We start from the raw sequence: 27,082 nt of genomic DNA, 5'->3' as shown, positions 1-27,082 counted from the left end.
CTACATGGCACAGAAAATCAACCAGATTGTGTCAAGATTCGTGCATATAGTACTGGACGGTGATGGATGCGTGTGGTCGAGATGGTCAACGCCCATACGTGTGGGCGTTAACATTTCCGTTATCTTAATGCACCTATTTAGATACATTATAACTGAGCGCCTTTTGAGGCCTCTCAAGCTATGTGCCTTTTCCTTCGTTGGATCACATGATCTGGTTTTCCTTGTCCGCCTGATTGGTAACTGGCCGAGGGAAGCTATCCCCGTAGAAAAATCCAAGCATTCTGGTTAATCGGGCCCGGCAGCCGGATGAAGCCCATGTATAATACGATCCAGTTTTTCCACTGTACGAGAGCCCATCGCCCCCACCCTTCCCAATGTGAGCGAGTGTAACCTAGGTCCGCCGCCGTCGAGAGAGAGAGAGAGAGAGAGAGAGAGGGCACCTTGCCGGCGGCACAACCATCTCCTCCTCGATCCTTGCAACTATCCTTGCCTCCACGCCGCTAGCTCCTCAGCTCCCTGTTTGGGTGCTCTGTGTAGGTCGAAGGGGAGAGGAAGACAAGAGGATGAAGGGAAGGCGAATCGATCTGAAACAAGGCGGATGCGTTTCCATGTAAAGGCGGTCCGAGAGCCAGGTCAGCTGTCGTGGACGAAGGAGTCGTCATGGCCAAGGCAACCGATGACGAGCCGTCGAGGCGTGGTGCCGGGATGCACGCTGCTATACAGGGACGTCGTCGTGGGGACTGTTCAAAAGATGAGCATTGAGTCTGGCTTCCGGTGCATCTAGCCATGACCGACTGGAGATCCTTGATGGTCGCGCGCGTGTGGTCTTCGTCACTGCCGACTTCCTGGCGCGCCTCTGGTCTTTTGAGCAACGTCGCGTGGGGTATCTCAGGCGTAGTGGAGCAGACGTACGTACGTGCCAGCGGCTGGCTCCCGATGGAAAGGTTGCAAGGTTAAGTCATTCTGGCTCAGATGATCCTGAAATCTCCTCATTCATTCGCATGTGGATCAGCGCCCTGCAATGTATTCCAGTTCGTATTCAGGCAGTATTGTTTCCGACCACAGCGCGTGCGCTGGCGCATTTATTACGACGGCAAACGTCAACCCGTACGCGGAACAGCGGTAGTGGACACGGCCCAGTCATTTTTCTGTACGAGGCTGAGCCGTCCCGAGGTCGCCAGCTAGTTCATGAGTATATGTTCGCTCGTTCCCCACACCGAAACCTACACAATCTCATCCCCTGTTTCTCAAATCACACACACACACACACACAATCTCGTCCTCACACCCCACTGCCGTCCTCAACGTCCCTCCTAATCCCGCAGTTAACAGTGTCCGCGTCCGCATGGTTTGACTAGCAGTCAGCACGCTAGTTTGCAAACTAGCTATATACGATTTCAGTGTCCATGTGCAAACTAGCTTGAACATACATCAATGCTATCTTTGTATCAGTTTCACATTCAGATTTCAGTCCTGAACAATGTTAAAACTACATTCAGACTTGCAGCAACAAGCAAATCTTCGGTCCATTTGATACAGCGCTAGATTCAGTTTATCAAATGCAGCAACGAGCAGTTTTAAAACTAACATAATTTCAGTGAGCATGCATCACTGCTAGCTTAAACATCAGATTCAGGTTTCAGATTTCACATCCTGAACATGTGCTTGAACACCAGATTTCATAGTTCTGAACATACATTCAGATTCTCCTGAACTTTGCGATGAAGGACAAGTCAATGGCAGCCCCTTATTTACGATGAATTTGATTCTCCTGAACATCAAATTTTAGTCCTGAACTTTTCCAAGTCAATGGCAGCTGCTCTCAAGACCTGTCCTGAATATTAGAACAAAGTTTCAGGAATTTACTTTGTAGCTTATATCAAGCTTTTTCATGCCGATCATTTGTTCCAATAACAATACATGCAGCTAGCAAACATGCGGGCATGCACGTGTACTGAACTGGGACATGCAGCTAGGGAGCACTGATGAAAAAAAGCTATTGTATAGATTGATACTACTCCCTCCGTTCACTTCTATAAGACGTCCTAGACATTTAGGACAGCACTTAAAACAGTTTAATTTCAGCTGCCTAAAATGACTTACAAAAGTGAACAGATGGAGTAATAATCTTCACCAATTGAGATTAATGGTTATATAAAAATTAAGAGTGGCATGTACTAGTACTAAAAATGAAGGATATTTGGTTTGGTCCTTTCACTAAAACAAGCAGGTAGCATGGGGACTTTAGTATCTATTAACTTCAATTCTCTGGAGATGCCACTTACTCTTTGTTGCTAAGCAGGTCTTGACTAGACACAGTTTTCCTATCTCTGGGCTGCCACAAAAATGACCCTTTGCTGAAAAGAGAATACTAAAAATAAATCATTACACATACTGACATGCAGTACCAAAATGCTTCAGGTGGCATTATACATACTGTCCATGTGCATAAGAGTAAGAAAATGTCAGGTAGTGTTACTTGTTAGGGCCACAAGCATGTTTCTTGAGTATGAAAATGAGCTTACCCCTGGCAAGTCCAATATTAGCAGCGCATCATCATCATCTCCTGCACCCACCTGCTGTGACAAACCAGTGATGGCTTTTTCTTCATTGTAACAGTTGCTGTTTCAGAAAATCAGTGGAACAGTTGCTGTTTCAGGGATATTGTGTGAGCGGGTAAAGGGATTTGACAGTTTCCAAATATCAGGTACCTATATAGTACTCCCTCCGTCCCATAATGTAAGACGTTTTTTGACACTACACTAGTGTTAAAAAGCGTCTTACATTATGAGACGGAGGGAGTACCTTGTAGTAGAAGCACTTGACTAGGTTCAGAGTTCACAAATTTCTTACAGCATGGAGCATTCCCTGGTGGCATTTGCTGCTTATAAACTACAGAGAATACTGAAAATAAATCATGCTAAGTATCAGACCTATAACCACCTCCTTTCTCGCCTGATCCTTGTCCTCCTCATCCTCCCACGCCGGATTCTTATTCTCTTCCTCCGTTGGCGTCTTGTGCTTGTCCACCGCAGCACCGGACATCTTGCTCGACTGGCAGCAACGAGCAAGGAGTGGTGGTGGCACCGGCGGAGACAGAAAGACGACGCATGTGGGGACAAGCGGGATGCCAGGACTGCGACGAGCGGGGAGCAGGGCATACTTGCGAATTGACTGCTCTAAAGCACTCATCTATATGGACACGGCGTTCTGTCCGGTGGCACACTCTCAAGATGTAAACTGAATTTACAAACAAGAACAAAATATGTAACTAACCATCGGTAGGAAACAGACCCAAACGAGTGCTGCCGCGGATAACTTTTCCTACTGATCTCAACCATACATCACATGAACTAGCAATTTCATCTTTTCTGTTCGGCAAATCACACACACCACTAACATCTCAGCGAGCATAGCACAAGAAAATCGCACCATTTGCTAAAAAAATAGTAACAGTTAGACAGGACAGGATTCAAGTTGTACCTTTTGGTCCATCCCGGCGCCTCTGGATTTACCCTGTGGGTGGACTGCGCAGACCTCGTCGGAGAGCCCGGCCGTCGACAGCGATTTTCACCCTGCGTCCTCCCAGGGCTAGCGCAACCAACGTGCTGCCTGCACCCGGAGCCAGCATTCGAATCCGCCGGCGTAGCAGGGGTGGCATCACGTCGCGGGAGCACCTTAAGAGCCACCGGATCTGGATGTTCCAGGCTGTCCGCGAACTCCGCTCGCACCGGAAACCTGCAACCCACGGCCATGGCGGGCAGCGAAGTCGGCGTCAGCCGACGGCTCTGTCATGGGGGCACATGCAAGGGTAGATCTCCAAAGCGGGCAGGGTTGACTTACTGGTCGACCGCATCCAGAAGGATTCAAGCCCAGCATCTTGCATCGCCGGCCGCCGGAGGAACCGCAGCCTCCCGCAGCCTTGGGGAAGGGCAGCCGTCCGTGCCGGCGGCAGGCTTCCAGAACGGCTCAGGTTCGCTCCGACGTAATTGTTCCACGGCTCAGCCCAAAAGGTAGACGGCCTGGTACACGGACATGGGATCACCCATACGTTTTGGGCCCGCACGGCTGCACTGTTCGCTCCCGTATAAGCGGCGTATCCCTTTTTTCGCTGTCTCGGTGCAGACGCGATAGACCGGTTTTTGCGAATCCCCATACATGAGCCAACGCTAGCGATTTCGGGAGCAGCTGAGCTCGAGCACCGAATCGCTGCGTCCATTGGATATGCATTTGTGTGTCCTTGACTTCTGTTCGTCTGAGAGAAATAATTTATCCAAATTTCAGACATTACTTCTTGGCTACTTACTGCCGTTTGAGCAACAACTTTGCCTTTCTCTTCCAAAAATTACTCTTAGCTTTTGATGCAATCATTCTCATGTCATTGCATGGATATGCATTGTATCATTATTTTGCTTAATTGGTCTGTTTTTGTTTTGTTTCAGGTACCCAATTTCTATAGCCATAATTATGGCTTCATTTTTCTGCTGCATGTTGTTGTTTGGAATAAAAGATGTACGACGATTCATTAACGGCATGGATTAGGGTAATTGTTTATTTACTGATTTGTTCCTTTCTTTATATTGTTTATTATTTTTATTCTACAGAAATCATGCTCAAGGAGAGTACAAGTACAGTAGATATATTGACATAAATAGTTGTCTGTGATCATAAGCATTTGATTTACATGCAGAAATGTTTTTCGTCAATTATTGATTTTGTTTCATGCAAAAATATTTTTTGTCAATTTATTGATTTCGTTTCAGCTACCGAATTTATATAGCCTTACACCACTAACGGAAAAACATTGGTTCAATTCCTGCCCAGTATATTCATCTTCTACATTCATGAGCCAAATCTATCCCAGCATTTGTTCCTGGCCATTCGATTTCATGTTCTAAGCATTCCTGGCTGTCTGATCTCGCTTTGAAACTGCTATTTTTTCGTGAGATGGGCCACATGTCTTAGGAGCAACTATTCTCATAGCCCTTTTGGACTTCTGGTTAATTGGACCAGTATTGGGTTGTCTAGCCCATTTGTCGAACCAAAGGCAGTAAATGGCCCTCTCCTCCCCAGACCGTCGTTCGCCAAACCCCTTACTTCCTCTATCTCTCTCAGTACTAGAGAAAACCTAAAGACGATGACGGCGGAGGCAGTGAGTCGGCTGCTGCCTGATGCTGTACCACTCCAGGCGTTGGCATTGACGCGGGTGAGTGGTGTGCTGGTGTCCTCCCTTTCCTATTATCGGTAACACTCCCTCATTCACATTTTGTGTCGTGCATGCAACTGATCATGCGACCATGGAGTGGAGTTCCGCACCCTAGGTGTCAGCGAATGCTCCGCAAGCAGCGGCCCGGTGTACCCGATGCAAGGCAACACCTCCGCCACCTGCACCTTGTCCGTGTTGGTCTGTTCTCCATCGTACCCTGCGTGCCCAAAAACCTCGCAAGTTCGCGTAGTTCACTCTCTGGTCATGATCCTACATCCGCTCTCCCATGCTCTTATCTCCCATTTTTTTTCATTTTTTATGTGCAATATCTTGTGTTATTGTTGAATTTTTGGTATCACTAATTTCTTTGTACATATGCCCTCATCCCTCATTTGTTATGTGCAATATCTGATGTTACTGTTGAATTTTTTGTACCTACAGAATAACAATATGCAGGGAGTGGGCATCTAGAGGAATGAATTGAAAAGAATCCTTGCACTGATGCAATGATGTACTCTGTAAATTCAGGAAAGTGTCTCAAGACTGAAAGTTGAGTCTGAAACTGTATATTTTACGGGGCAGTCAAATTTGGACTTGATATTACAAGTGCAAAAATCACTCTTCACTTGCTAAATCAAATTTACTTAATTTTAAATTCCATATCAATTCTAAACTACATATACTATCAAACTTTGTTCAAGGATCCTTTACATTTTAGGAGATCACTTTGATGTGAAATGGGTTGTAAATACTAAATAGCATGTAAATAACATTATACAATCATTTACCTTCGTGAAGAGATGGCACGGTGTTTCTTTTTTGGTCCAATAGTTTTTTCATGTGTACCAACTGATTCTATATCTTCTACTCCTTCATATTTGCATGTATCCCTAATGTCGCTTCTTTTTCCTTGAGATGTGAGACTAGATATTTCTTGGCCACTACAATGATGTAATTTTCTGATCCATTTGCAAACGATGCAGTGCAGAGAGGGATCAAGAACAGAATATTGTTATGCTAATCTCCTAACACACTTCTTGCTGGTTTATGATTTTGTCGCATAAATTCATGTTTCTCAAGATACACAAAGTACACTTGATTCAGAATGGAATTAGCAGCCTTTTGCTTCTGCTAGGTAATTTCATTTAATGGCACTCAACAGCCAGGAACACCTAGGTCATGAGAGTGTTGGCAGACATTCAACTTTCTTAGTTGTTTCCATTTAGTTCCATCTAATTAGTTGTAAGTATTTCTAAATTCAGGTAAGACTGGAAAGCGTACCAAAACATACATATGTCTGCAGGTGGCTTTCTTATACTGCATGGATAAATACTTGCAACTTTTTTTGCGCAATATGATTTTCTCATCTGGCACCATTCTTTGTAAGCCTTTATTTTCTCCTTGACTTCTATTATATTTCAGATTTGGACTTCTGTAATTTTGCTCCCCCCTCTCAGATCATTATGTATTTTTACCTTTTTGTAAGTTTCTACATAGTCTGTTCTGGTTGTAGTAGAACTTTCTCTGTATGCTAATATGATGTTTTTCACGTTCCATTTTTGCAGATTTAGTTCATGTTTTTGTAGGTGAAATAGCAATTGGATTCAGAGATAAAGGTTCAGCTTTCAATAACCAGGCCTTGACAAGGTACATGCTTAGATTGGAAAGATAAGTAAACTTGAATATTTTGTCTGATATACTCAAGCACATCCTTTGGTTTTATCATTACTACTTGGAGACGATCTTCCATTTCCCACTTGGCCTTCAGTTAGTGAACATTCTAAAATTTAATTGCTCTATATGATATACAGTTTTAGTGCTCCAGTGGCTCAACCTGTTAGAAACATATTGTAGTGCACTCATTTGTTGGGTTTAGCTATATAAGATATACCAGCTGTAGTAACATAATATCGTTGTGTATATTTTTGTCATTCGATTGGACGATCAAGATTATTGTTTTCAACTGGAGCAGCAATTCTGTTTATCAGTTCAAAACAAAACTGTTATGTTCTCGGTTGTATCATTCTTGGATATCACTAACGGAGGGGTCATTGGTGGAACAATCAAGTACCTGCTCAGTAAAGAAATTTAAGAGCATTTAGATCACTAAAGTAGTGATCCAAATGCTCTTATATTAGTTTATTCCTACTTGCTTGCTTGGCTACATTTTACCGTAGTAAACTTTCCATTGCTAACGAGATGATTTGGTGCAGGACCAACATTCTTACTGATTAAAATATAGTAACCCAAGAAGATCATCAAGTGTTTTTACTTCTTTTCCATGAGTTCTTCTCATTTTCTTTTGCTTCTCACACCTCTTATTGCCCAATGGCAGCTGTAAGAGAGAGGGAGCTATGTGCCGTTGTGGTGGGCAGGGTATAACGATGAAACCCTACACATCCTATTGTGGTTTCCGGCCGCTTCGCCTTTGTTATTCTCTCTCCAGAAGGCCCCCAAATCCGTAGTGTGCAAGCCCCTTTGAAGTCCCATCTGTTTAGGTATCCTATCCAAATTGATCTATCCGTGCATATACTTCATGCTTCTGCCCTTCAAGATAAACTACCCCTCTTGCACATCTGTGCATATATCCTTGAATATAATGTGATAATATATCACATGATTCAAATACTGCTCTTGCATATAATTGTATCATATACTGTCAAAATGGACGGGTGCAGCAACGCGCGCCTTTGATGATCTAGTATACTTGGTAAAGGGTGGAAGGCTCGGCCTTATGCCTAGTGTTTTGTTCCACTCTTGCCGCCTTAGTTTCCGTCATATCGGTGTTATGTTCCCGGATTTTGCGTTCCTTACATGGTTTGGTTATAATGGGAACCCCTTGACAGTTCGCCTTGAATAAAACTCTTCCAGCAATGCCCAACATCGGTTTTACCATTCACCACCTAGCCTTTTTCCCTTGGGTTTCGCGGACTCAAGGGTCATCTTTATTTTACCCGCCCGGACCAGTGCTTCTCTAAGTGTTGGTCCAACTGAGCGATGTCCGGGGCTACCAGGGGCAACTCTGGGCTGGCCTACCCGACGTCTTGCTCATCCGGTGTGCCCTGAGAACGAGATATGTGTAGTTCCTATCGGGATTTGTCGGCACATCTGGGTGGTGTTGCTGGTTTAGTTTTACCATTGTCGAGGATGTCTTGTAACCGGGATGCTGAGTCTGATCGGATTGTCTTGGGAGAAGGAATATCCTTCGTTGACCGTGAGAGCTTGTGATGGGCTAAGTTGGAACTCCCCTGCAGGGATTTGAACTTTCGAAAGTCGTGCCCGCGGTTATGGGCAGATGGGAATTTGTTAATGTCCGGTTGTAGATAACCTGAAACTTAACTTAATTAAAATGCACCAACCGCGTGTGTAACCGTGATGGTTTCTTCTCGGCAGAGTCCGGAAAGCGAACACGGTGTTGGAGTAATGCTTGACGTAGGTTGTTCTAGGATCACTTCTTGATCATAGTTGTTCGTCCGTGCTTTGCCTTCTCTTCTCGCTCTCTTTTGCGAATATGTTAGCCACCATATATGCTAGTCGCTTGCTGCAGCTCCACATCATACCTTGCCTTACATATAAGCTTAAATAGTCTTGATCGCGAGGGTGTGAGATTGCTGAGTCCCCGTGACTCACAGATTCCTTTAAAAACCAGATGCAGGGACCGATGATACCGTTCCAGATGACATGACCGAGCTCAAGTGGGAGTTCGATGAAGACTCTCGCCGTTACTACGTGTCTTTTCCAGATGATCAGTAGTGGTGCCCAGTTGGGGCGATCGGGGACTTTGTCACATATGGGGGTTGATCTTTATTTTGGTACCGAAGTCAGACCCTGAGTGTATTGGATGAGTGTAATGTTATTCATGTATTTGTGTGACGTGGCGAGTGTAAGCCAACTATGTATCCTTTCCCCTTTATTTATATTACATGGGTTGTTTGCGAAGATTACCTCACTTGCGACATTGCTTTCAATGCGGTTATGCCTCTAAGTCGTGCTTCGGCACGTAGGAGATATAGCCGCATCGAGGGCGTTACAGCTTAGGCCCGATGGTACTGTTGAGAACTACAAGGCTAGGCTTGTGGCCAAGGGTTATACCCAGTAAGAAGAAGAGGATTTCTTTGACACTTATTCACCTGTGGCCAGACTGACAACCATTCGAGTGTTACTCGCTTTGGCTGCCTCGCATGGTCTTCTCGTTCATCAGATGGACGTTAAGACGGCTTTCCTTAATGGAGAGCTAGACGAGGAAATTTACATGCAACAGCTGGATGGCTTTGTAGTAAATGGTCAAGAAGGAAAGGTGTGTAAGCTAGTGAAATCTTTGTATGGCCTGAAACAAGCGCATAAGCAATGGCATGAGAAGTTCAACACTACTCTGACATCTGCTGGCTTTGTTGTGAACGAAGCTGGCAAATGTGTATACTATCGCTATGATGGGGGCGAAGGAGTTATACTGTGTCATATGTCGATGACATACTGATATTTGGGACCCACCTCAAGGTCATTGAGGAGGTTAAGTCTTTTCTATCTCACAACTTTGAGATGAAGGACCTGGGTGTGGCTGATGTTATCCTGAACATCAAGCTACTGAGAAATTCTGAGGGTGGAATTACACTTTTGCAATTCCACTATGTTGAGAAGATTTTGAGCCGTTTTAGATATTCGGACTGCAAACCTTCTGCAACACCATATGATCCTAGCGTGCGGATTCGAAAATTCGAAGGCACGTCTGTAGATCAATTGAGATATTCTCAAATGGTTGGTTCACTCATGTACCTAGCATGTGCTACTTGTCCTGACATCTCATTTGCTGTGTGCAAACTGAGCCGGTTTGTTTCCAATCCGGGAGATGTGCACTGGCATGTTGTTGAGCGAGTGATGCGTTATTTGCAAGGTACTGCGAACTATGGAATTCACTATTCTGGGTACCCGACGGTACTTGAGGGGTATAGTGATTCGAATTGGATATCTGATGCTGATGAGATGAAAGCCACAAGTGGACATGTCTTCACACTTGGTGGTGGTGCTGTTTCCTGAAAGTCTTGCAAGCAGACGATTTTAACCAGATCGACTATGGAAGCAGAACTCACAACATTAGACACATCATGCGTCGAAGCAGAATGGCTTCGAGAGCTTTTGGTGGATTTGCCGGTGGTTGATAAACCAATGCCGGCTGTCCTTATGAACTTTGACAATCAAACAGTGATTGCCAAGGCTAAGAGTTCAAAGGACAATATGAATTCCACAAAGCACATAAGAAGAAGATTGAAATCTGTCAGAAAATCAAGAAACTCCGGAGTAATAGCGTTGGATTATATCCAGACGGCTAAGAATCTGGCAGACCCTTTTACGAAAGGGCTATCACGGATTGTGATAGAAAATGCATCGAGAGAGATGGGTATGAGACCCACGTAAGTTGCCATGGGGGCAACCCAACCTATGTGATCGGAGATCCCGTGAATTAGGACCTGGGAAAACAATCCAGCGGTCAACTGAGGAGAGTATTCTTAATTAACCCACTCCGTTGGAGATGCACAATACTCTCAATTCTGTAAGGCAGGCTGACTTTTGTCTTAATGTGTTCCAAAGCTTGTGTAAGCAAGATGCTAACCTACAGAGCATTCTTTGGAGGAACACACCTATGTGAGCCCGACTGCTGTTCACAGTCTATGAGATTGGGTAATCTCTATTAAGCTCATGAGAAGGTACGGAGTATAGCTAATAAGCTCCACCCGTGGGGTTTAGCCTTCGACAGCCATGTATTAGCAGACAATAGGCGAAACTTCTGCACACCAAACTAACAATTCAAGGCATAGTCCATTGTTTAGTTGTGAAGAAGTCCAATCCTGTTGCTCTAGGTGGAAGTTCAACTTAACAGTCTCCACTGAAAATTCTAGTATATCAAACATTGTTTGGAATAGTTGACAAATTTATGTGCCTCGAGATCTGGTGGGGGATTGTTGGATTATGGATGGGCTTAGGCCCATATAAGACACTAATCCCTGGTTAATCTTGAGGCCCATGTATGAGATGGCAGGTGGTGGGAAGTTTAGTCCCACCTTGCTAGTTGAGGAGAGTTGAAACCCCTTTATAAGGGCTGCTCTACCACTTGCCATTGGGAGCTTGGGAAGAGGAGTGGTACACGCGCGCTCCTCCTCCTCCGCCGCCCGCCACGCCACGCCACGCCTCGCCTCGTCACGACGCGCGCGCCCGCCGCGGGTTGCGGGAATGAGCCGAGCCGAAGCTTATTTTTGCCGCTCAAGAATGAATTAATTAATCAGGGATTAATTAACGAGTCGCTAAAATGTGGGCCACTATCCAAGACGTTGGACGGTGGGCTGACTTGCGTTGCCGGGATTCGTCGACTCCCTTGCCAGGGGTGCGACCCTTGCCGTGACCCGCGTATTCGTCGACTCCCTTGTCGGGAGTGCGATCCTTGCCGGGAACAACGACTCCCTTGCCGGGAGTGGGCCAACTCGGTCGTGGGCCTCGTCAAGGCCCACGACTTTCTTCCTTACGGACTATATAAGAAGGCTCTGGCCAGTGAAGTAAACCAGTTCGGTTCACTCACTCCCTCTCGCGTGACCTAGCCATTATCTACTGTTCCTCACTCTGTGCTGCCTCCGGCGATCCCATCCCGACGACCGCGTGCACGGCTGGTCAGGAGAGCAGGTGCCTCCGGAACCCTGTCGTTCGAGATCCTGCCCGGGAGAACGGCAATAAGGTTTTTGGGGGCGTCTCGACGCGACTGCTCCCAATCCGTCCCCAACTCTGTTTGCCTCTGCTTCCACTACTTCCTCTGCATCGACACCATGGCCGACGACGCCGCCTCTAAGAAGAAGGCCACGGACGACGCCGAGGCTGCTGTTGCAGCCGCCGCGTTGGCCTGGCCAACCGGAGGGTATGATCTGTTCATTCCTCGTTTACTCGTACTTATACTAGCCGTATATGTGCTGCTCATAGAAGGTTCGATTCTATGTTTTGTACGTGCTAGTATGCTTAGGTATCGCTATGAGATGCATACCTTTTATGCCATGCTTACTGTTTACTCGTGGAATTTTAATGTTCTTTTTTTCTCAGACTATAAACTTGAATGTCAGCATCAATGGCTTCTAAGTTTGTGTATCTTCAAAAATTCTACACAATAGGAATTGGCCATAACCTTTATTCAGAGCAATCACTCCGACGTCCAATAAATGACACCCACGTTTGACATTGAACACATATGATAAAAAAAACCCAATAATAACTAATGAAATATACTCTATCATAGAAGTGGTGGCACCCAACCATATAATACTATACAGTGTCTAGTTTATGAGAGGCACTCTAAATCATACACATAAGAACTTCTCTGATGCTTCTATGAAGATGGAAACATGAGTGCTCCATTGCTTGATAATAAAAATCCCATCATGCAAAAAAATATCAGGAATAACAAGAAAAAATTACAGTGGACAAATGCAAATACATCATGTACATACAAAAGAACAATGAAAGATCACAGTTAGGCACATACCGTCTAGTGTGTTGCGGATAACCAATAAATTACTAGCTGAGCACAACTGCACATCTCAGCAGTGTGCATATACAAGGCACAGCTATACAACCATCAACAGAAGACTATTGGAAGAAGGGGTGAATCACGAGAAGATATACATAAAGCCTGGTTTGAGTGCAAATATCTCAATCTTCAAGGAAGCAAACCGAAGAAGAGCTGCATAGCGTACCACTTCCCACTGTCAGAATGAAACAAACTTCACAAGTATAGTGATTCCATTAAGAAGGATCAATGGAAATCTCATGTATTGAGCTGCGTATATGAGGCCAATCATCTGTCCTTTGAAGGTGTTTGCTCCCTGCACGCCTCTAGCGTCAGCGAAGCTCCATCCTCTGGGAGAAAGGAAACGGTCTTCATTTAATATTGCCAAAGCGTTAGCAATAAGCAGGACACCCTCAAGAAATGACCACAGCCCCATGCCTGCAAAATAAGAAGGGATCACACTCGGACATCAGTCACAAGGAAAGGAGCCCATAAGAGAGTCCTTTTTAACCCTCTGAATTTTCCTTTCCAAATTTTTATCGTAGATTGCAATTGTGTGTGGTTGAAAGATACTGTACCACGGGAGCAATGATAATTGACATGAATTTTTTGACTGGATGAATCATACTAGTATCATCTAAGATTATTTCTTACTGGGGCTAGGACGATTATGTAAGAACAGTATCAACTTGTCTTGAACCCATGATACATCCGACTGGATGCAGTCACTGTCCCTCCATTAACTGAACCCATCTTGGGGTTGCAGCACATTAATTTGACACAAACAGGCCCATTCAGAAAAGGTTCAGTCGTTCCGGTTATGATTTCCCAGTAAGCGTCTTTTCCTAATAATGGTATAAATGCAAACACGAGAACCTGACAAGTATAACACGAATTATGAATTATGATGTTTCACCGTGACATATAAACGGACCAAGAAGAAAATTACACGGTGGAGAACTATGGTGATTCGGTTGGTCTCACAAAAACTGAAAAACAAACTGCAGACATGCATGGGGTACAGAACCCGGAGAAACTTATGGGTGGACACAGATCGATTGGGCTCTCTTTATTAATAAAAATACAAACCGAATCGGCGAATCGAACCATGGATTTGATGGTAAACCCTCTCACGAACCAAAAACAGGCGAGCGAGCTAGGGTTCCTTACCGACCAGAGAAGAAATTAAGCCGAGTCAGGACGGGTCTGCGATCCCAGTTCGCCCGGGCGGCAATGTTTGGGTCGTCGAGTTGACGATTTTGGATTCCGCCACTGCGAGAACGGCTCTGGTCTCCGTCCTCTTTTACGGAGCGGGGAACGGCTCCGGCCGGTTGCCGGAGGGGAGATAGAGACGGACGGTAGAAAAAAGCAGGGCTGGCTCCGGTTTCGTGTATGAGTTGGGCTGACATGGACCGACCGGGCGATGTGGCGGGAGACGAGCGATGCCCTCGCCTCAAGGACGCTCTAAATGGGTCGGCCCAACCTGACGTTCATATTTTTCTGTTTGTTTTTTAAAATCTTCGAATAGATTAAAAAATATTTTGCATCATTTAAAAAAGTGTTTCAAAGTGTATTTGAATTTTTTTAACACATATTCGATTTTTCTTCAAAAACATGTATTGAAAAAAATATTAATCGTCCTTCGAAAAAATGTTAGAAGTGCATAAGGAAATATTTTATTTTGTATGCCAAAAATGTACAATGTGTATGAAAAAATTAGACATCATATCGAAACATATATTTGAAAAATGTTTTTGATGTATATAAAAAATTAAGAATGTTTGCAAAAAAATGCAGACGTGTGTTAGAAAAAAGACTGAAGGCAGAAACTAGAGAAAAAACAAAAAAAAACACTACTAATAGTGGAAAAACCGATAAAAACACACCGAAAAAAGCGCATGTGTCTGCAGCTACATAGTGGGCTGGCCAAGTAGCCCCCATGCTAGAGGCAACCTGGAGCTCTACTTCGCAGTAAACCATACATAGCTCTGACAGACACCACAAGTCGCCTTAGATCTTAGAAACAAAACAAAAACAAGCCACCTCATATCGCGAAGCGTTTTTAAAAGAAAAGGAGAGAATATTGGTATGTTTGGACTGGAGTCCCGTCCGACAAAAAAATGGTGTTGTCCAGAGCTATGGTGTGTGTGTGTATGGATAAGCTCAAAATATTTGGTTCGCCCCATAGCGATGAGTTGTTCCCATTCAATTAGAAGCCAAAGTATTGGTGAGACGTTGGCGGCTGAATCATGCACAAGCTTTTTGGCTCGCTAATGCTTGAAAAGGCCTCCACATGCAAGAACCAATTGAGCCTTATGTATTGCCCCCTAAATTTGTCGTCATGCTTAGATTCCAGACTTCAATCCGGTCTAAAGTACATCTCAAAAATTGAAAACCCATTTAAAGCACAGTCTCATCCAAATTAACCGGTTTAAGGGTTTTCACTTACGTGTCCCTATGTCAACGAGATCATAAGTTTCTCTCTCTCCACCATGTGTTATGTTGACATGTTCTTATTCATTTGTAGATGTGAAGCTTCCCCTTTTGATAGCACAATGTGCAACTTGTCTTAGAGAAAAACTACAACACACAACTTTTCCCTCCACCATAGCTCACCGTCTTGTCATGGTTCCTCCCCCAACTTTATCTCTTTGAACATGGCATTTGTACCCAAGATTTTTTTTTGGCGGACATTGCTCTGGCCTTTGAAGCCCTTGCTGCCCTACCTTCTAGTCGCGCATAGGTCGGGCCATGGAGGCCATAGTGCTAGCGACAAACTCGTAGGAGATGATCGACATCAATAGAGCCATGTGGCCATGTCTCTTGCTTGATTGAAGCTTGCTAGTGTTAGGGCTAGCCAATCCCATGTATGTGTGGTTGTTGCGATAGTTGCTCTTGAACCACATGTTGAAAGTGGAGCAATATCTCATCGGACGACACAAGCGGAGCACAGGATGCCCATGGGGACACCAAAAGCCATGTGAAGTGCACCGGTGCTGCCGCCTTATAATATAACAAGACTTGAATTTGCCACATGCGGCCACCATGCACATCACCCCATGCACAAAGTAGAGTTGTGGCAATGCTGGAAGTTGACATGGGCGGTCCTTTCCCCCTTGACCTTGTCGTTTCGTTGAAAGCACGTGTCCTTCAGACTCAAGGCAGCGCATAGTGTGTCATTACCCTCTCGAGGGGGTTGTTGTCCACTCAAGTCTTGCTACATCGTGTTAGTGTTTTTTTCAGGCGGGCTTGAATTGTGACACGAAGCTTCGTCGACATCGGTCCAAAGTGCACCATAACCTTTACGCAGGTCCTCACTGTCAAACTTAACCGGTCCAAAGTGCACCGTCATGGTCAGCGCTCCACGGGCTGGAGCGAGAGAACTCTCTGGCGATAGTCTGATGGGGGCTTGGTGATGAAGCCCGGTGCTTCCATCGAGGCGGTGCGAGTTCGCTTCTTGTCGGCTTCTTCTGTAGCTTATAATTGTGGCTCATGTGTGTTGCTTTAGACCAAACTGAAATTGGGGTGCAATTCGGAATTACAGGGCAAGTTAAGGGGGTAATACAGAGTTATCAGCACAAAATAAAATGCTCTCCGAGCGCGAGCGTCAGGCCGGCGCGGCTGCAGCCAGCTCGGTCAACGCGCGGCGGAAGGCGGCCGCCGGCAGAGGATGTTGGCGAGCACGGCGACAGCTCCAGGTCCATCTCTTCCCCGTCCTTGCGTTATGTTCGCCTCGTTGACGATCGCGACCAGATCCCCTCCGCAATCCAGATTACCACATCGATTTGGGGATTTGGGGATAGAACCAGGTATTCAGATCGGCTGATCCCGTCGAAAGCTTATGGTTCAACTAGTCTGCCTCCTACATTTTGTATGCCTTTCTCTGTAATTTCTAAGACCCTCAAGAAGGAGATAATATCTGCCCATATCATCTATATAAAGGAGCACACATTTGCGAACCTTTTTTTTAATTTTGATGGAGTTTACTAGCAGCTACAGTCAGGTGACATCCTATATAAAATTTACAAAAAATTTATTGCTCTGAACTACACTAAGAAGTATTTTGACAATTGTCAGTCTAGACTGGTAGCAGATTTCTACAGCCGAAAAACATAGCATGATACATCATTATTCTTACTAACCCACCCAGTGTTTAATGTCACTGCTACAACGAATTGGAAGCATCACGAGCATGAGGAGAGTGTATGACCTCGACCTAACGTGTTTTCACTTTAGCTGCTCCTGTATAATTGCTGGTATGATCCTTCAAGTACTTCGACATCTCTGTGCTCGTTCCATCTTTCCAGTAGAAAAAGTTTCCTCTCAACAATGCAATTCTTGGCCCCATGCCCTCAACTACATGTGTAGTCAGCCTAGGAAATAATCAAAATCAAAATGGCTGGTCTCTGTCAGTTAACTAGGATCCTCTCTATTCGGCCACCCCTGTCATGTGGAGGAAGTGTCATCTCCATCCGTGTTACACCTGCTGCCAAGCCGGCAGCAGCGTCTCTGAAGACCGAACCATTTCCCTTTGAGACAAGCCTGCTTCACTTTACTCTCTGCACCTTTTTGCACAGGCATCCAGGGATAGGGTTTGAGTAGAAGTATTCCTCCTGCCTTGGACTCTCACCAGGTAATCTGTCATACGGACCTCCAAGTCTATCCTCATGATGCTTCCTCACTTCACTTTGGAATTCATCCCAGGGCATGGAACCGTCGTCGAGTTTGTCAATGAGCTCTACAAACTTCAGCCTACAAACAAGAAATAAGTTATGACCAAGAATTTTTAAGATCAAAATAAGTAAATTCTACCTGGAATTCCCAAGAACTTACCTGTCGGGGTTTATAGTTTTTCTGAAACCTTCGAATCTTCGGTGACCCTGAACTGCCCTGGCCATATTTCCGTCGTAGGTATACACAAAGACATCGCTCTGCAGGGCCACGATATAGTCCACAGCAGCTAGCCTGTTCTGGTACAACTCGAGCGGCTCTAGTTCATCTACTGTGGCTAGACTGTAGTGCGTGTAAATGTTTGGGTATTCTGCTTTCAGCGCATCCATGCTGTGTGCCCCGTAAATTTCACCAGCCACAATGTAAATTTTAGTGCTGGAAGGATATCCCATGGCTTTGAGGAACACAGCAGCTTCGCGAGGCGTCATGGGACACCCGCCCTGGAGCCGCTTCTCCCCGCTGTTGATCTCCTTCTCCTTCCAGTGTCTCACTTTGAGTCGCATATCAGTCAGCTCGTCTGCCTCATGAAGTGTCAGGTTGTGGTTGCAGCCAGTGAAAGCCAGCATGTCCTTCTCGTATCTGTGCAATTAATAGAAGAAGCAAATTAAAAATCAAGGATCAGTGATCTGCAGAAAAAAAAAACCCGGCAGGAAAGAAGTGTTTTGATGTAGGAGTATTAATTATAATCACCTTAAGTGAAGTGCGATGTAATGGTCTGATCCCCTTTTCAGTCTCTCAACTAGGGTAGTACCAAGTTCTTCAATCTCTTTCCTGTACTGAAGCGCTTTGTAGTTTGCACGGCATCGAAGCCTTTGGAGAGAAGGAGCGAGGCCGTTGTTGACAATCCGTGAATCCGTATGGGTAAATCTCACTACTTTGTACTTCTTCAGTATCTTTGAGAAATCTCTGTAAAAGGAAGCCTGCAAAAACAGAGCGAGCGCTTAAACACACAATGAACTTTTGATGTTCCTGCAGTCTATATATGATCAGTAAGGACATATTGACTCTTACCCTGGACCAGGATGTGGGCGCTCTCGCGTAGGGCTTCACCCTCCTATAAGCTGGTGGTAGGGAATCTACAACCACAATGTCCTCCTTCAATGTTTCCTTGAAGTGATCCACGTCGAATATATCTTTGAAGTCACTGTATTCAAAACGACAAGCTGTCAGTTAACTTGGTGTGTCTGTTTTCCTACAGGACACGAGCAGCAAAGACGACACAACAGACCTTGCATCAGTCCAGAACGACTGATGATCCAGAGTGGGGATTACCAGTGACGCATTCATGATCTTTGCCACTGCAACCATATCACTGATCTGTAAGAATTGTTCCAGGTTAGCTGAAAGGCACCGACAAATAGCGAGGGTTAGGGCAAGCATATACATACCCCCATCCTCATCTGGTTTAGCCCGCCGTTTGCGTCGACAATCAGATAGCCGACAGTCGCATTGTCAGTCCCTGCAACGCGCGCGCCAAACACGAGAATGTTAGCTGGAGCTGGAAGAAAAATGGAGTGAACGAATGGTAAAACAAGAAACTTACTGCGCTGATTCTTTGGGCGTGCGATGCACTGGCTGTAACCCCCGCTGTCTGGCTTCATCCATATCTCCGGTGTCTGCCCAGGTTTAAGAGGAAACTTCAGCATGGTCAAAGCGAGCACAGCACATGATCTGAGTGAATGCTTGGCTTTCCTGAAAGGACTTTCTTGGCCGCACATAGGCACAAGATTGTTGCCTGGAAAGTGTCTGCCGGCCCTGCCCTAAACCTATGCATCATGAAGCCCGTTGGCCCTACTCCCTGGTTTCTTTCTACCCGTGCAGCATATTTTTTTACACTTCTGGATACTTCAGTAATTTTATACGAGGGTTGGTAGGATCCTGGTAGTTCGCTATCATTGAACTTTCAGTTGTGTCAAGATGAAAATTTCAAAACCAGGACATTACTTGTAGACAACGGAGTCGAATGGAGGGCACCTCAGCAATTTCTTTGAATTTATTTTCTGAAAATAAAAGTCATTGCATGGAAAACTGACTCCCTGAATTAGTCAATTTTAAACTAAATCTATACCAGTGAGGCATCTAGAAATGCGGCCACGGAGGGGTCTCGTACCAAATCTTGGCATTGCGTCAGGAAAATTTAGTTGTTGCACGGAGAAGTGAAATTTTCCTATATACCACTCCCTCTAGTGATCTAAAACGTCTTATATTAGTTTACAAACGGAGTATTAAAATGATTTACTCGACGATTACAAGGGAAAGCAACCTCGGCAGCATCGTGGGTAATCATCACTGCCCCCCATCGGCCAAGCAGCCACCAGAGGAAACAAAAGCGATGTATCTCACATGTAGAGACTATGGACAAAAAAATGCCGCCAAGAACAAGGAAAACATGCGCGCATTTAAAAGGAACCCACTTGCCACGCATCATCAAACGATTTAGAGAAGCGTCGCCTTGGACTCTCTCTGGAACTCACGTCAAGTTCTTCGGTTCAAGTGGCTCACGCTAGCTACAAGTGCAATCTAAAACAAAATACTGGTCGTTATCACCAGTCTTTTCGCCCGTGTACCCTACCCAGTCGGCAACACGTCTCCTGCGTTTTCTTCTTATCAAGTTCGAGGGTTTACACCGGGAACTCTACGATCGACCAGGAAGCAAATTGGACCGTGCTGTCTGTTTACAAGTTTAGCTTGGTCGGATAATGAGACAAGGTGCTGCGTGCTAAGGCTTTCTCGCCCAACTATCGCTTGCATGACGTCCTAACTCATCCATTTTCAGGTAAACTGTCTAGAGTTAGTTATTGCCCATTCTAGTGTGGAATATTCGGTCGGCCTCATGCATCCCCAGCATGGAGATCATCGACTTCAATTCTACTCGCCCAACTTCCAAAATATAAAACCAAGTTCATAATGGTTCAAAATATAAAACCAAGTTCATAATGGAGGAGTACGTAGTAATAATAATGGAATTATTCGCAAGAAAAGAGTGAAATTGGCGCTGATGGAGGTTAAGCAAGTGAAGTGCGTGCGCGCGCGTGGTGGTTATTCTTGCAAGCGCATGCATGAAAAACCGTTAACTAAAAGACGGTTGTACGTAATAGATTAAGCAAGGGCTTGACCGAGAGATTAACGGAGAGATGCACGTAGTACGTACCGGAGGATCGGGCGGGCGGCGGGTGAGTGCCGTCAGGTTCTCCTCCGTCCACCCCATCACGTCGGCGTCGGCCACCTCCACCCTCTGCACGAGCCTGCCGCCCTCCTCGCCGTCGGCGCCGGCCGCGGCGCCGCCGCCGCCGCCGGCTCCTCCCCGGCCGCCTTGCGACTGGGAGCCCAGGAAGCCGACGACCGCGACGAGGCCGAGCAGGCAGAGCACGGCGGCCCTCATCCAGGCGTGCCCCGCGGCGCGCCTCCTCCGCGCCAACAGCGACGCCCTCCCGCCGCAGGCCGCGCCGGCGGCCAGCAAGGGGACGCCGTGGCCGTGGGCGCCCTCGCCGTCCTCGAGGGCGAGGAAGGGGTCGCCGCCCCCGCAGCAGCAGTCGTCGCCGCGCTCGATGTCGTTGAGGCGCCTGCGGTGCGGGCCGGGGCTGGTGGCGGAGGACGACGACGACGAGGAGGACGACGATGAGCAGCAGGCGGTGGTTGTGTTGTTGGCGGTGGAGGTGGTTGCCGCGGGTGTGGTGGACGACGTCGCGGCCGCGGCCATAGCCCTGCGAGCGAAACCCGGGGCGCCGCGGTTTTCTTCGGCGGGGCGCCTAAGAATAGGTCGGCCCCCCGCGGGAGAAAAGCCCGGGAAAGAAGACGGAGTCGATCGAGCCTGGCGGTGGCCTCCTTCTTGCTTGCCTGATGGTGGCAACCGCCGCGCGCTCTGTGTGTGTGTGAGAAGACTCGTCGTCGTCTGGATCGGTCGATCGATCGATGGGTCTCGTCGTCTCCGCGGGAAGCGTGGGTCGTTGGTTGAGGCCGGGGCGGGGCGGGGCGGGGTGGCGCGCTTTTTGTATGCCGAGGTGTGGAAGGTGTAGACCGATACGTAGTGGCGGTGGGGAGCGTTCCATATCCGGGTCGGCCTCGGCGTGCGTGCGTGGCAACTCGCACCCAGCTCCGATCGGATTCCATGATGTGACGGCCCAAGTGGTGGTGCCGTGGTGTCGTCCGATCGATCAGGGCCGAGGCATAGCGGATGAACGGTTCTGATCAAACGTATCAGAGTAGTAACTGACAAGATGTGTCCGACACGGTGAATTATTTGGTATTCTGATCGGACGACTCCTCGACCGGGCCTGGAACGTTTGTATCCGGTTATGCATATGATATCTGTATCCGATTATGTTCGTGTTTTGTGTGCAAAAATATTTGGGAGGTAGGGCAGGGGTTTGTGACGTGTCAATCAACGGGCGTATATATTGCCGTTCAGGTTACGGCAAGGATGATCGAAACGGAAATCGTTTTGTGAGTTTTGTCCGAACGAGCCAGGAGAATATAAATGCTGAACATGGGCCTGCCTGAAACATTTGCAACTGTGTTTTGATTTGATGCGGCAATCAATTGGGAATCCAGCTGCGTACTGGACGCACGTGTATGAATGCTCCGTTTGATCAACCGCGGCCGCATTCCTTGATCGATCGACTGGCTTCTGGTTGGAGGAATGACACGGTAAGTACACGGGCACGTGCTGGAGTAATGCTACTGCTACTGCTGTACTGCGACTCCTTGCATCATTCTGTAAATCATCTCGCCGGTGTCTCCCCACTCTGCCTCGTAGTACAAGATGGTTCCCGCGTCCAAAAACCCGCTTGCATGCAAAACTGCGCCTCGCGTCGCCCTCCCCATAGGGCGACTCGGGCGGCTAAAAACCTAGCCGCCGCCGCCGCAAACTCCCTCCTCCCCTCCCTCCGCCGCCGCCAGAAGACGCCGCCGGGCTAAGCCCGGGGGCCGACGGCGGTGGCGGGGGATCTCCTCTCTCGCGCGTCTCCTGGGTGGGGCGAACCCCAAGGCGTGTGATGGCGCGACCGATCTGGGATCTGCGGCACGGCGGATGGCGGCAGGCGGCGGGAGGCCGGCCCGTTTTCGGACGGCGACGGCTTGGCGCGGCAGGCCAGGGCTGCTGGTGCTGCGGATGGCCCTTCGGGCGGCGGCGGCGGTTGCGGTTGGCGGCTGCCGGCTTGGCTGCGGTGGCATGCATGCTGTCTTCAGATCGGCGACGGCGGCGTGGAGGGCCTGGTGGTTTCGTCGGCGACACCTCCGATCAGATCTGTTTTGACCGGTGCAGCTGGCGGTGGTGGTCATCTCTTCCGCCAGAGGTGGTCGGCCTGAGGCTGGGTGTTCGAATCTCGAAATCCGTCATCTGGCACCAGCTGCGAGTCGGGAAGACGTAGTTGCCGGTGAAAACCGAGCCGACGGCGGGCGATGGCGGCGTTCCACGTCGTTACCTTGATGAAGGCATCGTCATGTGACTTCCGTCGACCCACTCGTATTGCTCCGGGGGAAACCCTAGGATCTGGTGTTCCAGACCGGACGATGGCGGCACACTGCGATGTCGTTTCTCTCTTGGGAGCGTCGTTTTGTGGAGCAGCGCTGGAAGTCAGAGGCAGGAGGTGGAGCGGCTTCATCTTGCACGGAGCTTCGGTGGAGATGTCAAGTCATGCCTGACCGACAAGTGCTACGCTTGGTCATGCCTGGTCGGCAGGTGCTACGCACGATAGATCCTCCAAGGGCTTCAAGCTATGTCGGCTGGTGGTACGTGGCAGCATGGCGCTGAGGTGTATCAGTGGCGACCGCGATGTGTATAGTTGTTTGCGCGCAGGGAGGTGTTGGGGAACGTAGTAATTTCAAAAATTTCCTACGCACATGCAAGATCATGGTGATGCATAGCAACAAGAGGAGAGAGTGTTGTCCACGTACCCTCGTAGATCGAAAGCGGAAGCGTTAGCACAACGCGGTTGATGTAGTCGTACGTCTTCACAATACGACCGATCAAGTACCGAACGCACGACACCTCCGAGTTCTGCACACGTTCAACTCGATGACATCCCTCGAACTCCGATCCAGCCGAGTGTTGAGGGAGAGTTTCGTCAGCACGACGACGTGGTGACGATGATGATGTTCTACCGACGCAGGGCTTCGCCTAAGCACCGCTACGATATGATCGATGTGGATTATGATGGAGGGGGGCACCGCACACGACTAAGAGATCCAAGGGATCAATTGTTGTGTCTGTGGGGTGCCCCCGGCCACGTATATACAGGAGTGGAGGAGGGGAGGGGCCGGCCCTCTCTATGGCGCGCCCTAGGGGAGTCCTACTACCACCGGGAGTAGGATCCCCCCTTTCCTAGTAGAACTAGGAGCCCTTCCAAGTAGTAGGAGTAGGAGGGAAGGAAAGGGAAGGGAAAAGGAGAAGGAAGGAAAGGGGCGCCCTCCCTCCCTAGTCCAATTCGGACCAGCCCATGGGGAGGGGTGCGGCCACCCTTTGAGGCCTTTCTCTTCTTTCACGTATGGCCCATTAAGGCCCAATACGAATTCCTGTAACTCCCCGGTACTCCCGAAAATACCCGAATCACTCGGAACCTTTCCGATGTCCGAATATAGTCGTCCAATATATCGATTTTTACGTCTCGATCATTTCAAGACTCCTCGTCATGTCCCTGATCTCATTCGGGACTCCGAACTCCTTCGGTACATCAAAACACATAAACTCATAATATAACCGTCATCGAACTTTAAGCGTGCGGACCCTACGGGTTCGAGAACTATGTAGACATGACCGAGACACGTCTCCGGTCAATAACCAATAGCGGAACCTGGATGCTCATATTGGCTCCTACATATTCTACGAAGATCTTTATCGGTCAAACCACATAACAACATACGTTGTTCCCTTTGTCATCGGTATGTTACTTGCCCGAGATTCGATCGTTGGTATCTCAATACCTAGTTCAACCTCGTTACCGACAAGTCTCTTTACTCGTTCCGTAATACATCATCCCGCAACTAACTCATTAGTTGCAATGCTTGCAAGGTTTAAGTGATGTGCATTACCGAGAGGGCCCAAAGATACCTCTCCGACAATCGGAGTGACAAATCCTAATCTCGAAATACGCCAACCCAACAAGTACCTTCGGAGACACCTGTAGAGCACCTTTATAATCACCCATTTATGTTGTGACGTTTGGTAGCACACAAAGTGTTCCTCCGATAAACGGGAGTTGCATAATCTCATAGTCATAGGAACATGTATAAGTCATGAAGAAAGCAATAGCAACAAACTAAACGATCAAGTGCTATGCTAACGGAATGGGTCAAGTCAATCGCATCATTCTCCTAATGATATGATCCTGTTAATCAAATGACAACTCATGTCTATGGTTAGGAAACATAACCTTCTTTGATCAACGAGCTAGTCAAGTAGAGGCATACTAGTGACACTCTATTTGTCTATGTATTCACACATGTATTATGTTTTCGGTTAATACAATTCTAGCATGAATAATAAATATTTATCATGATATAAGGAAATAAATAATAATTTTATTATTGCCTCTAGGGCATATTTCCTTCAGGAGGAGGTGTCGTTGGGCGCCGTGGTGGCGTCGACGATAGCTGGACCGAGCAAGGTTGATGCATCGGTACAGTTCTAAAGATGGAGCGGTGGCAGTTGGCGGCGGTGGCCTCTGAGAGCACGCCGGATCAGTGTGTGCCCCAGACCCGGCAAGTGGCTAGGTTGGGGTCTCAGGTCTTAGATGTTAGGCTTGGCTGCGATGTCTGTTTGGTATTAGGCCCAGGCTATCTGCACCCTTCATCAACTGGATAGATGTAGCGACAGTTTGTTGCTTAGACGGCGATTTTAGTCTTACTGTTGTATGACTTTGTAAGGTCTTGTGAGAATAATTAATAAAGTGGCCATATGCATCGCCCAGATGCAGAGGCCGGGGGTCATCCTCCTTTTCTAAAAAAACACTATGTATGTATATGTATGATGAGCAGTACGTGCGTACGCACATCGATGTATTGCAATGACATCCTGTCTGTTTTTTTAACAAGGCAAAGACTTATCATTTCATTAATTAAGAGGGAAGATTTGTACTAACAAAGCCCAATAGAGGGCAAGAAAAAAGGTCATCACTCTCGCGGCATTACAGAACCCAAGGGCATGTTTGGTTTCAGTTTGAAACAGTAGCTGCATTGCATACACATCTCAACCCAGCCTGGCTCTGAAAAAACAACCTCATATGCGACATCTGCGAGCTGTTTGGTTGCCTGCATATGGACTTCCTGCATTAGGAGATCAACTTTGGCATGTTGTTTGGTTGTCTGCATTGTCTCGGCGCATGCAACTACACGTTGTTTGGTTGCCTGCATGGGGTATGATTAAGAGTTAGCACTTGCACTTAGCACACAGGGCTAAGACCTAGCAGAGGAAGGAGAAGAAGAAATGCAGTGTGCTTGGACCATGGCGACTGCGGTGGACGCCGTGGCGCCGTGTCCAACATGACGAGCATGGAGTCGTGGACGAGCGACCCCGCCGGCGGCACGGCGAGCGACACCGTCGGTGAACTAGTTGCGGTGCTCGCGCAAAGACAGTGGACAAAGGAGGAGAATGCAGTGCTCGCGCCATGGTATCGTCAGTGCAGTGGACGAGAGAGGAGGCCGAGATGATCGACGCCGGAAACGACTCCAGTGTAGTAGGGCGAGAGAGAGGAGGCGAAGATGATCGACCCCGTCGGCGGCGCGGCGAACTGCAGTGTGCGCGAAGGCAGTTGACACAAAAAAAGCAGTGTGCGCGCCATTGCAGCGTCAGTGCAGTAGGAGGACGACAGAGAGTAGGCCGAGATGAGCGACGCCGGAAACGACTCTAGTGTAGTAGCACGCGGGCAAGGAGATCAAGGGGAAGGGCTTGGGCGTCGAGAGGGATGAATAGGAGGGCTCGGAGCAGAGGATAGAGGAGCTCGACATGGCAGCATCAGTGCAGTAGACTGATGTTGAAAGAGAGATGAAGCTACGATCGTCGAAACCAAAAACTTACAACATGAATGTTGTGAGGGACTGCGAGATTAGATTGCTGGTCAAAGGAAATTTCAAATGATCGATCGTGCGCGACGAATCTGATAAAATTCGTCCAGAATAGCTCCAAAAGGGAACACAAGATTAAGAACTTACGGCCAACAAAACCACGACCCGATCGCCTGAATGGAACCGTAGCATCGAGGTGCATCTTTTCCGTGTAGAGCTTACCTCGAATCAAAGTACCGTTGTGTAGATTAGAGGGAGGAGATTAGACAGAAGCTTAATGGAGGTTGAAGAAGACTCATGTAATCACCTCGCATCCCTCCCGTCTCCACTCGTGCAAGGGCCCACCGGCTTGCGCTCGCCTCGGCCTGGCTCGCGAGAAACTGCCGATTCCTGGATTTTCAGTGAGCCAGGCCCAAAGGTGCTTTAAGTTTCATGCTATGCAGGCCTAACAGGAAAACCAGGCAACCAAACAGCCCGTTTCCTTCCCGCACGGGCCTGGTTGGGCCTCATGCGAGCAACCAAACACGACCCAAGTGCATAGCACCCGTGAGCACCCACGAACGAATATCTTCTTTGATGTTGCGAACCATGACCGTTGGAGGAGT

General features: G+C 47.5%; 2 protein-coding genes and 2 long non-coding RNA genes across 7 annotated transcripts; 1 reads left to right on the top strand and 3 right to left on the bottom strand.

Moving 5' to 3' along the window:
- Nucleotides 1–1,437: 1,437 nt before the first annotated feature.
- On the bottom strand, nucleotides 1,438–4,041 carry LOC123058452 (uncharacterized). 4 transcript variants are annotated; one of them, XR_006427211.1, is made up of 5 exons: nucleotides 3,844–4,041; nucleotides 2,934–3,738; nucleotides 2,526–2,622; nucleotides 2,286–2,357; nucleotides 1,438–1,834 (listed from the first exon to the last, which is right to left on the bottom strand). It is a non-coding gene; the product is annotated as an uncharacterized lncRNA (long non-coding RNA). The 4 variants fall into 4 exon arrangements; XR_006427209.1 differs by having other exon boundaries at nucleotides 2,526–3,371; nucleotides 3,484–3,738; XR_006427210.1 differs by having other exon boundaries at nucleotides 2,286–2,371; nucleotides 2,526–3,738.
- Nucleotides 4,042–12,631: 8,590 nt separating this feature from the next.
- LOC123151962 (immediate early response 3-interacting protein 1) lies at nucleotides 12,632–13,182 on the bottom strand. Its single transcript, XM_044571606.1, has one exon. The coding sequence runs from the start codon at nucleotides 13,180–13,182 to the stop codon at nucleotides 12,946–12,948; it is 237 nt and encodes a 78-aa protein (XP_044427541.1). The 3' UTR covers nucleotides 12,632–12,945.
- A 3,103-nt stretch (nucleotides 13,183–16,285) lies between these two features.
- Nucleotides 16,286–19,426, top strand: LOC123058446 (uncharacterized). The gene is made up of 2 exons (XR_006427205.1): nucleotides 16,286–16,555; nucleotides 18,676–19,426. It is a non-coding gene; the product is annotated as an uncharacterized lncRNA (long non-coding RNA).
- Nucleotides 16,698–21,441, bottom strand: LOC123058434 (O-fucosyltransferase 19). The gene is made up of 8 exons (XM_044481163.1): nucleotides 20,629–21,441; nucleotides 19,021–19,093; nucleotides 18,866–18,936; nucleotides 18,706–18,794; nucleotides 18,489–18,621; nucleotides 18,168–18,397; nucleotides 17,580–18,056; nucleotides 16,698–17,498 (listed from the first exon to the last, which is right to left on the bottom strand). Exons 1-8 carry the CDS (start codon nucleotides 21,175–21,177, stop codon nucleotides 17,294–17,296), a joined length of 1,827 nt encoding a protein of 608 aa, XP_044337098.1. The 5' UTR covers nucleotides 21,178–21,441; the 3' UTR covers nucleotides 16,698–17,293.
- Between the last annotated feature and the right edge of the window lie 5,641 nt (nucleotides 21,442–27,082).

This window comes from Triticum aestivum, chromosome 1A, assembly GCF_018294505.1.
Source record: "Triticum aestivum cultivar Chinese Spring chromosome 1A, IWGSC CS RefSeq v2.1, whole genome shotgun sequence".
NCBI classification, from domain to species: domain Eukaryota; kingdom Viridiplantae; phylum Streptophyta; class Magnoliopsida; order Poales; family Poaceae; genus Triticum; species Triticum aestivum.
Note: the sequence above shows the minus strand (reverse complement) of the source record. Positions and strands in the feature narration are given on the sequence as shown.

Bases quoted from the DNA above. Each gene is read 5' to 3' on its own strand.
- LOC123151962 (XM_044571606.1), bottom strand. From the start codon at position 13,182: ATGGGGCTGTGGTCATTTCTTGAGGGTGTCCTGCTTATTGCTAACGCT.
- LOC123058434 (XM_044481163.1), bottom strand. From the start codon at position 21,177: ATGGCCGCGGCCGCGACGTCGTCCACCACACCCGCGGCAACCACCTCC. The intron at 19,094-20,628 runs GTACGTACTACG...AAACCTGGGCAG, and splicing joins GCCGCCCGCCCGATCCTCCG to ACACCGGAGATATGGATGAA. The intron at 18,622-18,705 runs GTCTGTTGTGTC...TTTTGAATACAG, and splicing joins TCGTTCTGGACTGATGCAAG to TGACTTCAAAGATATATTCG.